Genomic DNA, 18,387 nt, shown 5'->3' with positions numbered 1-18,387 from the left:
TCTCTGTGTGCTGTTAAAACTGACAATCTGGTGCTGAACTCCACATTCATACCTCTGAATAAATACACGCCAACACAAGACTATTTGATCTTTAACTCATTCAGCAAAGATTATCTCATCCTTGGAGCCAATCCAAACTGCTCACCTTGTGACTGTTCTGAAAAAATATATATATACTTGTGAAAGTGAACTTTTCTTGATGTTCTTTTAGCTAATTGCAGCCAGTTTGCTTGAGGTTATTCATCCTTTTAAAATGCTAGCTGGTTGCTAAATACTCGCCTCAGCAGAAAATGCTGGTTTACTGTGTCACACATTGACATCCTTTGGCAAAGCTGTATGAACCACCCTGGAACGTGCTCTGGGCTTGAAACCAGCTGCCAGTGCCAGACCCATATAGCCAATCTTTGGTGTGCGCCACGTGGACAATTCCAAGAGCCTCAACCCAAATATCTCTGCCACAGAGCTACGAGAGCAAGGTTTTGACTTCCCTATTTTCCCTAATAGCGCATTTTTTTCCTGGCCTCGCCATCGTTTACTTAACCCCTTCACTCCCTGGTTTCTGCACTGTGAGACAGATGGTATGGTGAAAAACCACAGACAAAACCTTTTAATCTCTTGATACCATAAGATTCTGCAGACTCGAGTGTACATTATCACAAAAACCTCTTTCTAATTTTATTTAGCTATAAAGGGTATTTGAGGAACTGAACTTGTAGTGGAGAGAGACTGACATTCTTTTAAGTTGAAAAGAGGGAGGCCTTTATGAGAAAAAATATGAATGCCATAAATAGTTGAATTAATATTATTATATGACACAAATTATTACAACTGTTGACATATGTCTGAGCACACCTTTCTTCGAAGTTACATTTCTAATGTTTCTTCACTTTCATAAAATACGTGTCACAATGAGCAAGCATTTTCGTCTTGTATTAATCCGCTGCTGAAAATAGTCACTGACGATTTTACAATTCATTTCTGGCTGAGTAAGATTTACTAAAAACTACAGTGACCAGTTGTTTATGAGAATTAATAAACCTTTGAAAAAGACCAAACTACATTTTTCTGTCAAGTATTTAAAGATTCACATCATCAGAGGGACAGGGACAGCCACAGACAAGAAAGTTTTAAGAGACTGTGCAATGCAAATCTTGGATTTTGTCCATTTGTGGCATTTGCGGACAATCATAAAAAAATAGAAATGAATTTTAGCTAGTATTTTATATTAATGTCAGTTAAAAGGAATTATATGACAGTAATTATAATGGGATACCTGTCAATCCTCATGTACATTATCAGCAGAATGGTGTACAAGTGATTTATTTATGAAACAGAACAATCTTACACTAATGTTTGTAGAAAATGTATATCTAACAACACAAGTATACAAAAACATTTACATTTTGTGCATTGCAAACTCTCAACAAAATGAACAGGAGGGAAACACGAAAGAACATGGATGCTACACAGACTACGACGACAACAAGGTTGTGCACTAACACGTTCTCGATCCACACTTTACAGTCACACAGTCACACTTTGTTTTTAGAGACCTTCATCTGGATTCCTTTTCAGCCAGCACTGGAAAGTTTCACAACATCCACAAGTGATATTTCTGACAAGCATATGAATGAAAAAGTAATTTGTATAAAATGTTTTCACTGCACTTTGTCCTCATGACTCCATCACTCTCAGCTGTTGATGTGATATGTCACTCTGTGCTTGGTACACAACATTAAATTTACTGGCTGTCAGGCACTTAAACTGAAGTTCAATTTAAGTCATATTTTCAAATTGATGTTATCACCTTGATCTACATTCATTTTTCTTTGTAGCTGTATTACAGATAAATGGTATTTTAAAATTAAGTAAGAAAGGGGTTCTTACTACAGTGCCCAATCTGCAGCCAATTTTAGTGATGGATCATTACTAAGCTCCTATAGATGCAGAATATGAGAACTGAAAAATGTTCCACGTGTAGCAAAGTGATATATCACTTTGAGGACAATGAGGCCCTGTCTGGACAGCTATGGAAATAAACACAGTGGCTTTTTTAACATATACATCCCACCAGAATTAACTCTCTGGCAGCTACCATTACATACATAAACACATGTGGTGTTTATGTAGGTGATTATTTAAAAAGCAGCTGATGTTTATCCTTTCCAAAGCCTTACACTACAGTTTGTCTTAAAGAATTGAAAAACTAACAAGTAAAGGAAGTGCACCACAACACCCTAAAAAAACTTGCAATACTATAATGTGTTATCTTGATGCTTGTGATATTCAATTATGTGTTTTGTCAGTGTAAACAAATAAATAATTATTTACAGTCATAAAATGCAAACAAACAAAACAAGCAGGGCATAAATAATTTACAAAAGGAATTATTATACAGACTTAGTATAAACATCTTTGGCACTTACTAAAATGGCTTGTTTAAATCATTCAATCAAGTTCTCCATTAAAAAAAAAACACATTAAAGATGAAGAGAATGAAGAGGAATAGTAATGAACTTGAGACAGCTAAATGATTATGTTTTGGTTAAAGTTTATGTTTGTCAGACACCATATGATCTCTTAATCTTAACCTCTTAATCCCAAACAGAAGGAAACATATTAAAGACAGAAGAACCGAGTCACTTACAAGTTGTAGAAAGTAAGAGACTGCTGGAAAGCACATACAACATGTAAGTGGTTGTACAATGGATCCTTTAAAATGTAGACATAGGTAAACTAGTTATAATTGTATATTCTGCAGAACGTTTTTTTTTTTTTTTTTTTTACAAAAACTCCCATCAGTTTCTCTTTCCCAGCTTGGGAAATGTATATAAGTCACCAGGAAAACTGAAATCGGCCATGGTTTCCTCTCCAGTGGATGGATAAAGGCAAAACATGGAAAAGTATGGAAAGTCTCATTTACGTTGAAATGGATTTAGCAATGATGTAATGTTTACTTGAGAGATTCTTGTCTTGATGTTTTTCTATCCGACTTGATTCAGTTATCTGCGGAAAGATTGAGAAAATAACTTCCATTACCGCCACATTTATAATCAAAGCTAAGACGCTCAATGAGATTCACACAGTTAAAGTGCCAGAGTGCAGCAACAACATGTGCATTGTGTGCGTCAAAAAGCGTGTCTGCAGTAACGTGGCTGTGATTGTGAAAAGGCTGCAGGCTCATTTTCCACCATTTAGCACTCAACAGAAGATCTGAAATCCTTGGACCAACACACAAGGCTTTTCACAATGCATCTGGGGCATTGTACGTGGACAAGCTGACAAGCAGAAACATAGCGTGACTCTTTTTCTTGCTTTAGCCGACACACAACACGTAACTCCTCTCATCATTACCTTGTGAACACTGTTGGCAACTCCGGCTTATCTGAGATTTGAAAAAGATGTTGAAGGTTTAAAGAATTTATTCACATCATTCAAACATGGAGAAGATTTTCCTCCTCATTTTCTGATCTTTGTATATGTTCACATACGCGACCCATGTATGTGCCTGTATTACAAACACATACATACAGTATACACACAAACAAACACACACACTGTAGCAACCACACCATATTTATTTCATTAAAGCACTTGATGCTTTCATTTCTAGAGGTACTGCATTTGTTTGAAAAACAGTTAGAAAAACAGCTAACCTCTACTTTTGTGACTGAATGATCTGACCTCGCTTCCCAACTCCACAAAGAAGTTTAGTGTGTCTTAATTTATGATTTAACTTCATTCATTAACCAGCTCAAATGCCAGGGGATTTAATGAGCCTGGAACAGCTCCCTAACATGGACAAATGTAGGAATTACAGCGTGATATCAACTACGAAATATCATTTGGCGTCTGACAGTTGTAACAAAAGCATTCATTGCACTTTCCCTGGGTTTGTTTGCAATATTCTACAGTTGCAAATAATTTTTCTAAACATGCAATCAAACAAATGAAAAGAAATTATACGTGGATATCTACATATTGTAAACATGATAATGGCTGCTATTGTCTGCTGATGTTAAAAAATTCTAATACGGCTCTGGCTAGATTGATAAACTACTTCCAAATGTATGTAACACTTTCCCCTAATGCATTAATGTAGGTGCATGAGGTTTAGTGTACAAGTCTTAGCAGTCTCAAGTTTCTGTTTTTGAAATTTAATATGATACATGCATACACGTCACAGAAACATTTGTGGTTATAACTTTGAAGTGATGAAAGTGTTTGTACTAACCTCTGCACTCATACTTGAGGTCCGAGAAGAACACCAGCTCTTGCGAGAAGACAAACAAGCCTAACCTTCCTCCAGCAAACGTCTTGTCATAAATTGGTCCTGAGTCAGCCATGATCTGTTTACCTTCATAGACCACAACCCTGAAAATACAGGACAAACGTGAACCTTTTAATGTGGTGAGATTATGGTGCTCATGAATGTAAAGCATATTCACTATTCTATCACTACTCCAGTGACTGACAGCTGGCCATTTGTACCTTAATCTCCAACCCCCTTGTATACCTTTATCACCTTTGCTGTGTGTACAACATTTCACCAATTCCTTTTTCCTCCTGGTCAACTTTGTTTCTTACCTAATAAAACCAGTCTTTGGTCTGTGGATGAGATGCCACCTGTAGGCTGTGTAATCCTTCCAACCAATGTTTTTGGGGTCGTGCCACAGAGTACGCACCTATGTGAAATAGTTTAACAGTACTTAACATTAATACTGCTACAGCCTTTAAAACAGACCTAACAGTCTTTAGACCTCAGCCCACCTGTCCGGGAGTGTTGCCCGTGTGCCACAAAGCATTCCTGAGGTTTTCTCCGGTGCCAGTGGTCGAGTTGACGACTTTGAGTGAAACGCCAGAGATGCCAAAGGCCTTGGAGGGCTTGTCCTCCCAGTAAGTCTGTGTGATCTGCTTCCACATCACTACATAAAAGCGCCCACTCGACTGGTAGCCAAACACAAAGCCTGCATAGTCATCATCTCTGTCTGTGTTTACATACATCGTTCCACTGAAGTCCACAGCATTGAACTCATCAAAACCTGTGATGGTGTGAGAGAAATGTGACACTAAATGTGAGGACTCTCTGCAGTCAAATGGAGTTCCAAATCTTTTAAAAAGCAGAAAATTAACACAGAAAGGTTGTTTGAGAGGAAACATGTGTGCTGCTCACCTACTGCAATGCCTGGGTCAGAGTTGGCAGTCTGGACCAACTCTTTGCCCTGGTGTCTGACCACCCAGTTAGGATCAATTTGAGTGGTTCCCTTAGGATCCAGGTGGACCATCTGGAACTTTCTGAAGTCTGTGGCACTGATGGCATTGTTCTCGGGACACACATCAAGAATGTCTGGGATATTGTCATTGTCAAAATCATCTTTGCAGGCATCGCCTCTTCCATCGCCTGTTAAAAAAAACAAAACAAATAAACAAACAAACAAAAAAATCAAACAAATAGGTCTGACCTGATTTAAATTGGACATGCATGACATAAACTATATTTTTCAATAGGTTGGAAAAATGTCTATGGCAGCTAATGTGAGTGTCATAATACTCCCACTGCAGCGAGTGTTGGGGATCTCCTCCAAGTTAATATTAAAAATGAATGGAATAAATAGCAATCCCTCCCAGAAAACTGGCTTTGCCAAGTCTACTAAGGCAAGTCAGCCATCTTTTCATGCTGTGACAACTTCCACTGATACTTGTAACTATCTGAGGCCTGAAGTCTATTAGAGCCAGACTGTAGGCCAGGAGTACACAGTGGAAAGGATGCCAGTGGCTAATGAAGGCCACTGTGTGGAGGTAGCTTGCTGCTTTCTGTCATCATCTTTGTTATTGCACAAGGGGCTAAAATGATTCTATCAAATAAACGCCATCTGATGAGCTGTGAGGAGTGTGAAAGCATCAGTGTCCACAGCCTTCCTCCTTGGTGGTCTGTTTCCAGTTACAGACAGCTGTGCAAACTCCAGGTAACCCTGCTTAAATTTGGTACTGTGGATTAATCACGAGCGAAGCCTAAAGGAAATAAAACTTCACAGCCTGGCGTGTGCCACTGAAGTCATGCAGAATGACATCACCCATGCCAACCCAGTCATTGACTCTTTCCACAGCCTCCCTATTTCACACCTTCGCCTAATTGCTAACAAACTGTGAACATCACTGGGTAATGAGTACAAAATGACAGAGAGTGAGTGGCTGTTGTGCTGAGATTATTTTTTTAAGAATAAACTTTCACTTTCCATATGTCATAATGTATGTATGTCTTTATGTAAAACTAGTATGCTGTTACTTACTATATAATATTTTCAACAAAACATTTTCTCATGTTGTTTTGTTGATTTTGTGCACTTACTGCTCATATTTTGACTGAAAACCACACTACAGATTACACATAACAAAGCACAAAATCTGTTGGTTAGTATGAAGTTAGCTACCTTTGACTCAAATGCTACCACAAGTAATTTGCAGTCAAGATGGGAAATTCAGCACCTCTGCCCTGACATTTCTGCATTACTCACATCAACAGGTAGATTCACACATGACTCAAAAGCACATGGCATGTAATCAATGCAGAGAACGTTAAACCCCTTTACATTCTACATCCTCACCATCAGAATCCAGCTGGTCTGCATTGGGTGTTAGTCTGCAGTTGTCCTTGTCGTCAGGTATACCATCATTATCATCGTCATAGTCACACGCGTCTCCTTTGCCATCCTTGTCATGGTCAGCCTGATTGGCATTGGCCACATAGGGGCAATTGTCCAGGTTGTTTTGATGGCCATCCTCATCGATGTCTTGGTTATTGTCACACTGATCTCCAACCAGGTCATTGTCTACATCAGTCTGTTGGATAAATACAAAGATGTTAACCGCTTCCTGTACCTACACTTACTGGAATGTGTCATTATACACAGTGTGGTGCAGTACCTGGTCAGGATTGTGCAGTAATGGACAGTTGTCACACTGGTCACCAACTCCATCCATGTCTGTGTCCTTCTGGTCAGTGTTGTACACATAGGGGCAGTTGTCGTTCTCATTCAAAATTTCTGAGAAAAAAAGGCAGTTGATGACATTTCATTTTCCTGAGAATTCAAGGTATAAGTATAATAATTAGCTGCCCTAGGCAGAGTGATTACAGTATTTTGATAAAACAGGCTTGTTTTACCATCTCCATCAATATCCACTGCACAGGCGTCTCCTTCTCCGTTGTGGTCAGTGTCTATTTGAGCAGGGTTGTGTTCATAGGGACAGTTGTCGCATCTGTCACCAACTTCATCCTTGTCAAAGTCGAACTGACGAGGATTGAAAAGAAGGGGACAGTTGTCCTGTGGTGGAAAGTACATATTTGTTAGGAATTTTTTTTATTAAAATAAATCAGATCATAAAATAACATTATGTCCATGTGGTAAAGACTCTTGTACCCTTTCATCTAGAATTCCATCATTGTCGTCATCTTTGTCACAAGCATCTCCTTGACCGTCTCTGTCAAAGTCTTCTTGTCCAGAGTTGGGAAGGCTAGGGCAGTTATCCTGAAATAGCAGTGTTCAATTCAGAGGTTTTCGTTTAGATTCACTACAGGATAGGCTACATCAAATAAGATGACAACGCTCAATGACGTACTTTCTTGCAGTGGTAAGTGGCGTTGGCTCCACACACAAGGTTCTGATTAGGCCAGCCATCCAAGTCTGAGTCTTCTCCACAAATGAAGCCATCTCCAGCGTAACCGGTCTTACACTCACACTTGTACATTGGGTCACTGAAGTGGCTGATGTAGATACATTCAGCATATTTGTGACAATTGTGGGTCTTGTCCTTGCATGGGTTCTCTGGCTCACACACCTAAAGAAAAAAAAGGGCAGTTGAAAATGTATTGTGAAATTTGACTACATCCAACATCAAAGAAACTATGCTCTGCCCGAAAAAGAAAAAAAAATATGGCTCTCCATGCCCTTGTCATCAGTCTTTTCTTGTTTCTTGTCAGCTCCTGAAGACATGTTCAAGTCAAGAGTATTTATTTCACCACTACTCCTTATAGCTTTCTTTTTGGAGGGTCACTCCAATCTGAGGGCTACTCTTAAATGAAGTGAGGGGTTAATGGAGAGATTCTTGACCAAGCCAAAATGCAGGGCATTTCTGGGCACACTTGATTTTATGAAATCCAACATAATCCATCGCATATCCCACTATGACCCGCTGTTACCCCTTTATTGCAGCGTAAGATATTCACAGCTGCCACTCATTACCAGAGGATGAAGAATAACTCCAGTTTGGATGCCACTCCATGAGCTCATAGAGCAGAAAGTGACAGCAAGAACAGGCCTTTGATCAAAACTGTGAAATGAAGCCCCTTAATGCCAGTGATGAGACAATTCCCTTTTTCCCAAATCAATTAGTGAAATTGGGGCATCAAATCAAAGACAAGCAGCTGCAGAAACCAAAGAGTGACAAAGTGCTCCATGAGGGATGTTATGCAAGTGCGGGTCAGAGTGGCACGGCAAGTTTTTCAGTTTTCCAGGGACTATGTAAATTCAATGATCACAAGGGTGCAGGAAACTGTGTGTTCCACTCAAGTAGTTACTGTGACATATATGAAGTGGAAAGTGGAAGTTGTTTTAAAGATTGAGTGGGTAGAGCAAAAGCAAGACAAAAGCCTCATATAATATGTGACTGAATAAACAGATCAGCACAGATCTGTCCTACATTTACAGTAAAAATACAGCATAAAGAACTGCTTCAGTGGAAGTACTGGAGATGTTAAACATATGTTTGTTGTTAAAGGTCATCCAGTTCTCCCTTCTCTCACTCTGCCTGCTGATTTTTGGTCAAGGTAAGTCACGATCATATATGGTGGCCCAGGGCCTCCCCTCCAGCACTGTGCAAACATTCTCACTGCAAGAATGAGGCTTATAAATCACCCAAGCTGCTGCTTCCATCATTCATAAATTTGGATCTGACATAGAAAAATCCACATAACTGCTTCTGAAAATCTACCTGGAGCTACAAGCCCACATAGTATCCTTTCCTTTACCACATTTGGTTCTCAATTCTCCAAAGGGTATTTGAATGGCATCCAATCGATAGTCTGTTATTGGTGCTGAATGAGAGTAGCTCCAGCTCACCTGTTTGTTCTTCTTGGCAGCCTCCACACCCATACCGAAAGGCTGGGTGCCCTTGTAGCGCTTTGGACAGGGCAGGCAGTGGAAACCTGGATCAGTATTGACGCAGCGTTGCGTTCCACTCACTTTGTAGCAAACATCAGACACCATATCACACTGGAGGAGGGAAAGAAAAGCATCAGTAAAATACAAACAAACTGTTAGCTGAATGAACTCTGGAGTACAAGTCTTGTGGATGCGTATAAGAAAAACAGGAACTTTTACCTCATTAATGTCTTCACAGTGGGTACCATTTCCGCGGAAACCGGCAGGGCATGGGCCACACTCCCAGGATCCATCTGGAGAGCTGTTGCAGTCCACTCCCCCAAAGCATGGGTTAGACAGACAGCCATCTGCAAAGGATTTAGATGACAAGAATGGATACAAACAAGGGAAATTGATTTAAACATTGCTTGACAAATCTCTATAGTGTGTCTCCAAATGATTCAACTTTAATTTGTAATGGTTTTTATCTGAACTTGATGCTTCAAGATAAAGCTCCACCAGCTGGGACATGCATTTATAATATGACCTTTAAGTCCAGACTCTAAACGATTGATTCTCCCAAATTACAAAGAAACAAACAAAACATGATCTAATGGGGGCATGGGAGGAAAAGTCAGGGAATAATTAGCATCAGTAAGATTCATCCTCTGGGGACCATGAATGTCTCATACTTAAGTCTGGACCAAAGTGGTGGACTGACCAGCAGGGCCATCTCTAACTGATGCTCACCAATAGGACAGTCTTTTTTGTTACAGCTGTCACTGTCGTTGGCCTCCCCGATACACTTCTTGCCGCCATGCTGGGGTTGAGGGCTGTTGCACTCACGCATCCGTGTTTTGACCCCCCCTCCGCATGTTGCTGAACAGGTTGCCCATGGAGACCAAGGACCCCAACCACCATCAACTAAAAATACACAGGGACAGATGTTCAGAGGTTCAATCGTTGACATCAAGCATTTCATTCAACAGATATTTCAAGCTCTGTATTTCTACATAAAAGTATGTCAACATTCAAAGTCTGAAATGTGAAAAGCAGCAAGAGTCAGAAGCCTGGAACTTAATACTAACAGAGAAAACATACTGAGCTGATTTGGGTCAACATTTCCTGACAGACAGACAGGAGGTCAAAACACATGGGGAATGTTGCCTCAAGGGAACCATGAGGCACGAGGAAATCTGGTTGTTTGACACGGACACTAGCTGCTGTAATGGAGATGCTGCTGTTGAATGATCCCCTCACAGACTGAAATACTCACTGGGACACGGCTTGGCAGTGCAGCGCTGAGTCTCTCTCCCACTTCCTTCGCAGTCTTTGCCCCCCAGCTGCGGCACAGGAGCATTGCAGTGTCGTATCCTGGTGATCTGTCCTTCTCCGCAGGTCACTGAGCAGGACGACCATGGCGACCACAGACTCCACCCACCGTCCTGGCGAACTGAGTATCAAACATCAAACATATCAGGCAGGGACCAAGAAAACACATGTCATGTATTATCCTCTAGACTTCCATTTAGTCAAATAGTTACAGACATGTATAATTTGCAAAAGTAAAAAAAATGACAGCCACATTTTCTACAAGTAAACACTGTGTGATGTTGGCGACGATGGCTCACTTTCAAAGATGTACTAAGACGCTTGCGTCAGCATTTATGTCACTGTGGGTAAACTATCCTCTAGTGGTTAAACTGATTCTGTCACTCACACAGATGGCGTGTAATGTTAGCTGCAAGCAATAACAAATGCTAATCCTGCAATTTATCAAACACCCAGTTCATTGGTTTCAGCATCCAGGACAAATCTAGAGAAACCTCCTAACACCTCACCTCATTTATGGTACATTTAATGATTGAATGCATTAGTATTTTATATTTTTATCATGGCAGGCAGTGGTGAGTCATTGCACTGTGGAAAACCCTCTCAGCCCGTGATTTATTTGGAATTAACTTTGACTGGGCACACCCTGCAACCCGACCATGCAATCCAGCTCCTCACTCGGATTCAGCCTCACTCAGATGGATCTATTTTCAACAGATTTATGGAGGCGTGAACTCAGTCTTTTGCAATTTGGAGTATCTCATCTCATATTTAACTCAGTGCTGAGTTTTTCCAGAGTTCCATCATGTTCCTCCCTCCCATGTGTCGTGCTGTTTGTTTTAGATTATTGTGCAGTTATGGCAATGGAAGACACATACTTTGATCATGATAATATCACCAACACTACTGGATGTTAACTATTTAAATAAAAATTGAGTGAGATAAACTGCTTAAAAAATATCCTCACCGCGGCTGTCACATTTGCCAAGGCTGCACTTGCGGGTCTGGATAGAAGGTCCGGGGCAAGGGTTACTGGTTGCATCACATGACCGGCCCCTCTGTTGAGTTCCTGTGCCACAGGTGACTGTGCACTCTGTCCACTCTGACCAAGGGGACCAGCCATCCTCACGATCTTGGTGTGGAACAAGTAAAAGCACAGTTAACATTTTGTTCCTTTTTTTGTGCTAGAAAGACTCAAAACAGAATAATAAAAGTACTAGAAAAAGATCATGTCTGCACTGTTTTTATTCTTTATGTCAGCCTGTTTATCACATGAGCTCATCTCAAAAACCCACAGTAGCCATTCTGAGTGTCTTATATTTTGATCTATAAATATGTGGTTCACTCACAAAGACAAACTGGCTACAACAATCCCGCGGTATTAAAATTTAATAAGCGTGGAATATTGTTTTTATGACATATTGCACCATTAATTTAAAATAGCATGCATGCATAAAACTGCATGTGTGTTAATAATTGTGTTTATATGCTGGGTGCACTGGCTAAGGTCTGTCTACTTACGCATACACACGGGGCAGCACTCTCCGTCGAAAAATGAGGGGGTGGCACAGGCCACTGGGGGGCATGTAATTTGGTGGCACACGATCTTGGACTCCTGCCATCAGTGAATATGAGAGTAACATCAGGGTCAATGATATCCACAGTGAATCTGTATATATTTCCTTATGAGTTGGCACTACCTGGCAAGTACATTTGGTGCAGCTGTCTACAACCCAGTCTTCCTTATCGTCAAACAGGCGGCCATCCTGCCAGCACATGTTTTTCTCTTTAGAGTTCTTCATCCTCCCAAGGGCCTCCTTCATGACTGTGTTCTCCTCTGTCTGAACATACAACAACAGACAGATTTGCAGTCGGAAAAGGAGATCAGTCAGAAATGATTAGGACACACTCACGATACAGGTACACTGCATTACATTAAGCATGTGAAGGTATACACCTGCGGACAAGCTGATTCTTTAATAGGTTACACCAGGTGGAAAAAGGAATAGTATATCCTGCTCCAGTAGAACTAGTGTTCCTCACTTAAATATTATTCTCATCACATCATATAACATTAAACATTAAACTCACTCTCTGAGAAACACACTACCACTACACTACACATGTCATGATAATTAAAGGCCAAATGTTCCATCCTATCATCCTTTCACTGAACCCATCCTACCGACATACAACTCTCTCCAGCCCTGTGACGCTTTGAGGCAGACGCTGTCGTATCATTTGGAGATATCTCATGAGGGGAAAGAGCCTCAGAGGAAACTTCAATTAACTCAAGTAAGTACACCTACACAAAAAAGCTACTCCACTGTATTAATGAGAATACTTGTAAAATGAGAATTTTAAAATGTGGCTCTCAACTCTAAAGTTCTTTAATGTTTCTAGGAAAATAGCCCATTGAAAAGTGCGGCTTAGCTATGCGCACTGTAACCTCCAACCCAATTGGAGACCAGGGGATTTCTGGCTGGACTCCTCAACACTTGGGAACTGTCAGTTGATTAACTACTGCCAAAGAATTATGTGTGTGTGTGTGTGTGTGTGTGCGCGTGTGTCCTCTTGGAAAAGGGAGGCAGCAGTGTGCAGCACTAGAATCTAAGACACCACTCGGTCTGGAAGAGCCTCAGGGACCCTTCTCATCCCAGCCGTTTTTTTTTTTTCCCAAGGTTCATGCCCAGACTCTCTTATTGCTGGGAGGCTCCCAGAGGAAACACATGGGCTGTTTAAACACAACCAGACATTAGACTGGACCCTATCGCTGCCAGGGGAACACTTCCTATATCCACATGTAACATGCCATAAAATCTGTCTGACTCACGCTGCCACAGATAGCAAGAGTCAAACGGGTTCAGCCATCACAGGCGACTCTACAAACAGCCCTGCGGCTACTTACTGTTTGCTTTCAAACCAATGTAGGTTACCTAGTAACCTAATTCAAACCTCTTACTTCCTGGCTGCCACACTGAGAATTATATAATTTATTTTCCTAAAATGTCAATTTTCTCCAAAATGTTAATTTTCTTCCCTCACACAAATACAGACTGTAGTGATTTCACTTTCATCACTGAAATTGGCCTGTAAAGTACAGTCAAACAGGCAGTAGCTTCTAAAACAAACACAAGTCAGGATTATGTTGACTTACACTATGTAAGAGAGAATCAGTCAGGTTAACACATTTGTCATGTCTGCTACTTACCACTTTTTGCAGGCCATCAATAAGGTTACTGACAACAACACGAAGGCCTTTGAGCTCCTGGAACATGGTGCTAAGTTCCTCGCAAGAGCGTTCGCACATATCAGCGCCCGTCTCATCTGTCTTCTGACCTATAATGTTTGTGGTGATGGAGGGACTCACATCCACAATTTCTGTGCTTTCGCTCACAAGATTAGCATCATCTGGAGGGGCAGAAAAAGAGACATCAGGGTGAATGAGCAACACAGACTGGTGATGGAAAACAAAATTTTGAGAGATATGATGATTGAAACACAAGGACTCTGATCAGGGAATGAAATTAATTTCCTGTACTCCCATGGCTGGCCAAAAGATCACAACGATGCTGTGATTACATTGTTTATTGTGTTTCCTGAAACAGATGTTTAGTCAGCGGTGTTTTGAAAAATGTATCTGTTTGAAATGTTAATGATAAATCTTTCCACCGCAGAAGACAACAGGGTTGACTGTGGGAGGATGGGAGGGCATGGCACGGCAAAGCTCAAAAAGCTGAAATCTGGGTGTTCCTTGTGTGATGAGAAAGCCACACCATTGTCATAAATCTCCATTACCTTTTAGATAAGTGGACACTTCCTACATGAACTTAACAGACTGGAGTGACCACACAGACGGATTTACAAGGAGCATATGAAGCTCATGGTCTCACCCTTACAGCTGATCAGTAGCACAGGCACCACAGATACCCTTGATGTCTAGATGTCAACACACTAGAATCCAAAGAGTGTGAGTCACAGAATTTAGCACTGATTACTAACAGTGAGGACTCAGTGTATAATGTGAAAGGGAATGCAATCTTCAACTGCAGGGTGGTTTTAAGGGCTAAATGTTAAGTCTTTTTGGCACTGGTTTGCAAATTTGGAGCAGGAGATACAGGTCAGAGTAACATTTCTGCCAGTTGTGATCTTTATGAAACATAGATAGGCAAAAACGTAAATTTCAAAGGACAGAGCAACTTTTGTGGGGTGGAGTTGGCAGCAAGCCATATGAAATTGTGAGTATCTATTCTTTACATTCCCTCAGTTTACCCCTCAAATGTTAGTATATCTCAACAATGATCTCAGTTTTAACATGATGATCTTTATGAACGTGTGAGACCGAAAACAAACACACAAGACACATATCAAAGCTCCATGGAATGCCTGTCATTCAGCCAAATCATAGCACATATCTGCAACTGGTTTGGCTCTTGCTATGTAAATTGGTGAAGATTAATAGCAGACCAGGGACTCTAAATCAAGAAGTCATCCAAATTGCCCAATGATGTCCCACTGTAGCCAGCGCTATGTTTTCTTTCCTTTTCAGTCTGCTGGATTCATTCAAATCTCAGGAGGGGTTCACACTGTGTGTGCGTGTGAACGCGTGGTAGCTCGTCTGTGAAAGCATTTACACATTCTTCTCTCCTTGATAGACATTCTCTGTTTTCTCTTAACAGATAGAGGAAGGAATTAAAAAGGGAGCAAAAACTTGTGTAGGTTTAACACTGCTCATTAATGTCCAACATGACAGCTTTTATAAGTGTGGGTTGTGTGGGTTTATGAGTGACTTTTGGCATTAAAACTGCCACCATTGCAGAACCTCGACTGGCACCAGCCAGCATGCAGGAGAATTTCCAGGTCTTGGTGACATTTGTTAAACAAATAAACTCATTCAGCTGCAATTAAACACTGCTTGTGGCAACAGAAATGCAACAACTGCTCTATCACCCACAAACATATGGATTTGCTTTATCACGGCAAACCAAAGACAACGTTTCCAGATCTGCTGACCCTTTAACTTTAAGTAAAGGATGATTCGCTAAATATTTACTCAGATATCTGTGTTTTTTTAGTTGCAGCCACTCTTCGCGTGAGCCCCGCTGAGGATCACGAGGTACTATTCCTCATGAGAGAAAAGATTCAGCTGAGAAAAGCAACCCAATCAGCCAATTCATGACTTCACTTTGTGTGTGTGTGTGTGTGTTTGTGTGTGCAGCTGGAAGTGGAAGCTCCCCACTGCAGTATAGCATTCACTTTCTCTTTTCTATTTTCTTTCCCAGGGCATTATCCTGAGTCCACTGCCAAAGGAAATAAATGTAAGCATCTGTATCTCCTTTTGTTCACCACGCACACTGCTCGACCTCAAGCCACTGCAACAACACTGCTGTTTCCGTAAATATGAAGTAATGGTGGGAGATCTTGCCACATATCAAATCTGCAAGCTTTCTGACCCACTTAAAAAAATTCATACAAAGGGAAGTCAACTGGGAATGCTAAACTGTTTGGTCTGGAAAGTTGCTGTGGTTGATATTTAACAAAACACAGATACCATGCTTTAGAGGATCGCATGTGAATGAGTTTCCAAATCACATCTGCAAGGTATCGAGCTTGAAACAGTTTGCAAATATAATTATTTTGACTCATCTTTTGGATTATGAAAATCACACAAAAAAGAGGAGCTTTAGGGTGAACACTGGTTTAAACATCTTAAAGATAACCACCCTTACCTTGCTTAGTGACCTCACAGTCCCTGCTCAGGAGGACGTCTTCCACTGGGGTGTCAAAGATGAAACGCACATTCTGCAGAAGGCCCTGTTTGGTAAGAAAAGATACATGTCACTGCAGTCACAGTCTCATTTATATATTTTGGCTACTTTCACATACTTCAGAAGATTTTCTATACCCACTAATTCCTATTCAAGTATGCACAAGGAAGGAGTATAGACGTTCACTCTTGACCTTTTCACACACATTCACACTCATTTTTACTCACAAGGGGCAATTTAGAGTCTAAATTTGGAGTCCTTTCCACACAGAAGGACCAGGCTACACTGAGCCACTCTGCCTCACTTTAAAGAGGGAGTATGTCTCTACTTCTGGAAACAGTTGTTTAAAACGAGCATCTATTATAAGCTTAGTGCAGACCACAGTTTTGTTTCTAGTAACTTCTGAGAGGTGACAAAACATTGTAGGGTCAGTTCACAAAGGAACTGGAGTACAAAGGCAAGTAAAGCTTCCGTATCCTGGGAAATCCGTCTCCAGCTGCCAAAAAGCCATAGTCTCGGCCTTACCCTGAAGTGGTTCTCCCGGATGGATCCCTTTGCAACATACATGCGGCTTCCCTCAGCCCGCAGGTGCTCATAGAAGGGCTCATCCAGAATGAAGCTGTCTATCAGGATGCAGCCCACAAACAGGTTTGCATTTTCCCCATGAACATGAAGGGTGATATTCTTCCACTGCGAGTCAGACAGGTCCACATCCTCGAACGAAACCACATTCTGTGAGCCATCCACCCAGTACACCAGGTCCAGTGTGTTGGCCCTTCCGTTGGACACAATCTCGAACTGCCGCCGGCCATCAGGGCCCTCCAAACCAATCAGGGTGCCCCGTGAGGCGCGGTCCTGGCGTATGCTGGCCACAAACACAAAGCCCTCATTGTTTTGGATCTGACGTAGTATTTGTTTTAGTATGGGGGGGCTCACTGGGGGTAGGTGGTCAAAGCGGATGAAGCGGTAAGCGGGTATGTCTGAGTTTTGGCCCCGGAACTGTTTGGCCCCCAGAGTTTTGCGTGAGATTTGGCTGATTTCAAACAAGTCAAAGGATGTCTCGTCCTCCTGTTCACCATCTAGAAATTAGACAAGGGAAAAGAAGAGTCACTATTTTAAGACAAAGAAATGATGGCAAATGGCAAAGAAATGGAAAAATGTCTGGGGGGGTTAGTTTTCAGTTTCATCTTGAAATGGATGATTGCACCTCAAGTTAGCATTGAGTTACTTTAAATAATCAAAATAATTGTTTTAATAACTATTATTATTACTATTAATTATTATCAGTCAGCATTACAGCCATTTACACATTTCCAGATTTTCCACTTACCTTGAGGTAATGCGTGGAGGAAATTAAACGATAAGAGCAGCAAGAAGAGACTTCTCCTGAGTATCATATCTCCTTCAAAACACAACAGAAATGTTTTTTTGAGACATGAGACACTTGTTTTTTTCCGTGTCCTGGGTCCATCTCAAATGTTGACTTTGCACTTGAGTGACCCAGTTACCCAGTGAATAATTCGAAAAAAAAATGAAGCGAGATGATAACGCTATAATAGAAGATAAAATCAGCTACACTAAACCGTTAACAGCACCACACAAAGACACTCTTTTGCATATTGATTGTTAAGGAATAAAATCGCGATTAGCTTTTTTACATTTAACGTCAAGTTTAAGACGTAACTTCTACACATAGAAAAGTTCAAAGATAAACAGGCTGCTGTGCTTACCTGACGAATGAATGCAGTTCTGAGTTTTTAATTCAGTCAGATATCCGACAAGGAATTAAAAAAGGAAGCCTCTCTGATGATTTGAGTCGCTGGTTAAATGAATGAGAAGTGGTATCTCCTATAAAACCCGTGCGTAAAAATCGTAAAGTCCACTTTGGTTCACTACATCCACAGTCTGGAGGACTTGAGGCACAACAGTGACTGAGGCACTCACCTCCCTCCTCTTATATACAGGCTCACAGAAAGCCTGTCAATCAAAGTCTTTTGGGTATGAACCGTTTGTGATCGGTTGTTAAGAGACAGAGTTACATAATTATCTTCCGATGGCGTAATTTTCTTACCCGTGCTCACACACACACACACACACACACACACACACTCAGACTGGTATGAAGGGGGATTCGTGACCCCTCCTCCCCT

The 18,387-nt window shown here is 41.1% G+C and overlaps 2 protein-coding genes across 3 annotated transcripts in view; both read right to left on the bottom strand.

Moving 5' to 3' along the window:
- Positions 1 to 18,387, bottom strand: part of wdr27 (WD repeat domain 27) — a 72,635-nt gene that overhangs the window by 4,748 nt on the left and 49,500 nt on the right. The gene's annotated exons all lie outside the window — the stretch shown is intronic.
- thbs2a (thrombospondin 2a) lies at positions 1,305 to 18,186 on the bottom strand. 2 transcript variants are annotated; one of them, XM_018693242.2, is made up of 23 exons: positions 17,968 to 18,185; positions 17,568 to 17,639; positions 16,763 to 17,316; positions 16,199 to 16,283; positions 13,681 to 13,880; positions 12,170 to 12,310; positions 11,991 to 12,084; positions 11,437 to 11,601; positions 10,414 to 10,590; positions 9,888 to 10,061; positions 9,378 to 9,505; positions 9,117 to 9,269; positions 7,618 to 7,836; positions 7,419 to 7,526; positions 7,163 to 7,322; positions 6,925 to 7,043; positions 6,606 to 6,840; positions 5,174 to 5,401; positions 4,771 to 5,042; positions 4,588 to 4,685; positions 4,235 to 4,374; positions 3,355 to 3,385; positions 1,305 to 3,006 (listed from the first exon to the last, which is right to left on the bottom strand). In XM_018693242.2, the coding sequence occupies exons 2-23, from the start codon at positions 17,632 to 17,634 to the stop codon at positions 3,003 to 3,005; spliced, it is 3,552 nt and encodes a 1,183-aa protein (XP_018548758.1). In that variant the 5' UTR covers positions 17,635 to 17,639; positions 17,968 to 18,185; the 3' UTR covers positions 1,305 to 3,002. The 2 variants fall into 2 exon arrangements, with proteins under 2 accessions (XP_018548758.1, XP_018548759.1); XM_018693243.2 differs by lacking the exon at positions 3,355 to 3,385 and having other exon boundaries at positions 17,968 to 18,186.

The sequence above is a fragment of the Lates calcarifer genome, linkage group LG16_LG22 (genome assembly GCF_001640805.2).
Source record: "Lates calcarifer isolate ASB-BC8 linkage group LG16_LG22, TLL_Latcal_v3, whole genome shotgun sequence".
Lineage (NCBI taxonomy): Eukaryota > Metazoa > Chordata > Actinopteri > Centropomidae > Lates > Lates calcarifer.
The sequence above is the reverse complement of the archived record's forward strand: the minus strand, read 5'-3'. Positions and strand labels throughout refer to the sequence as shown.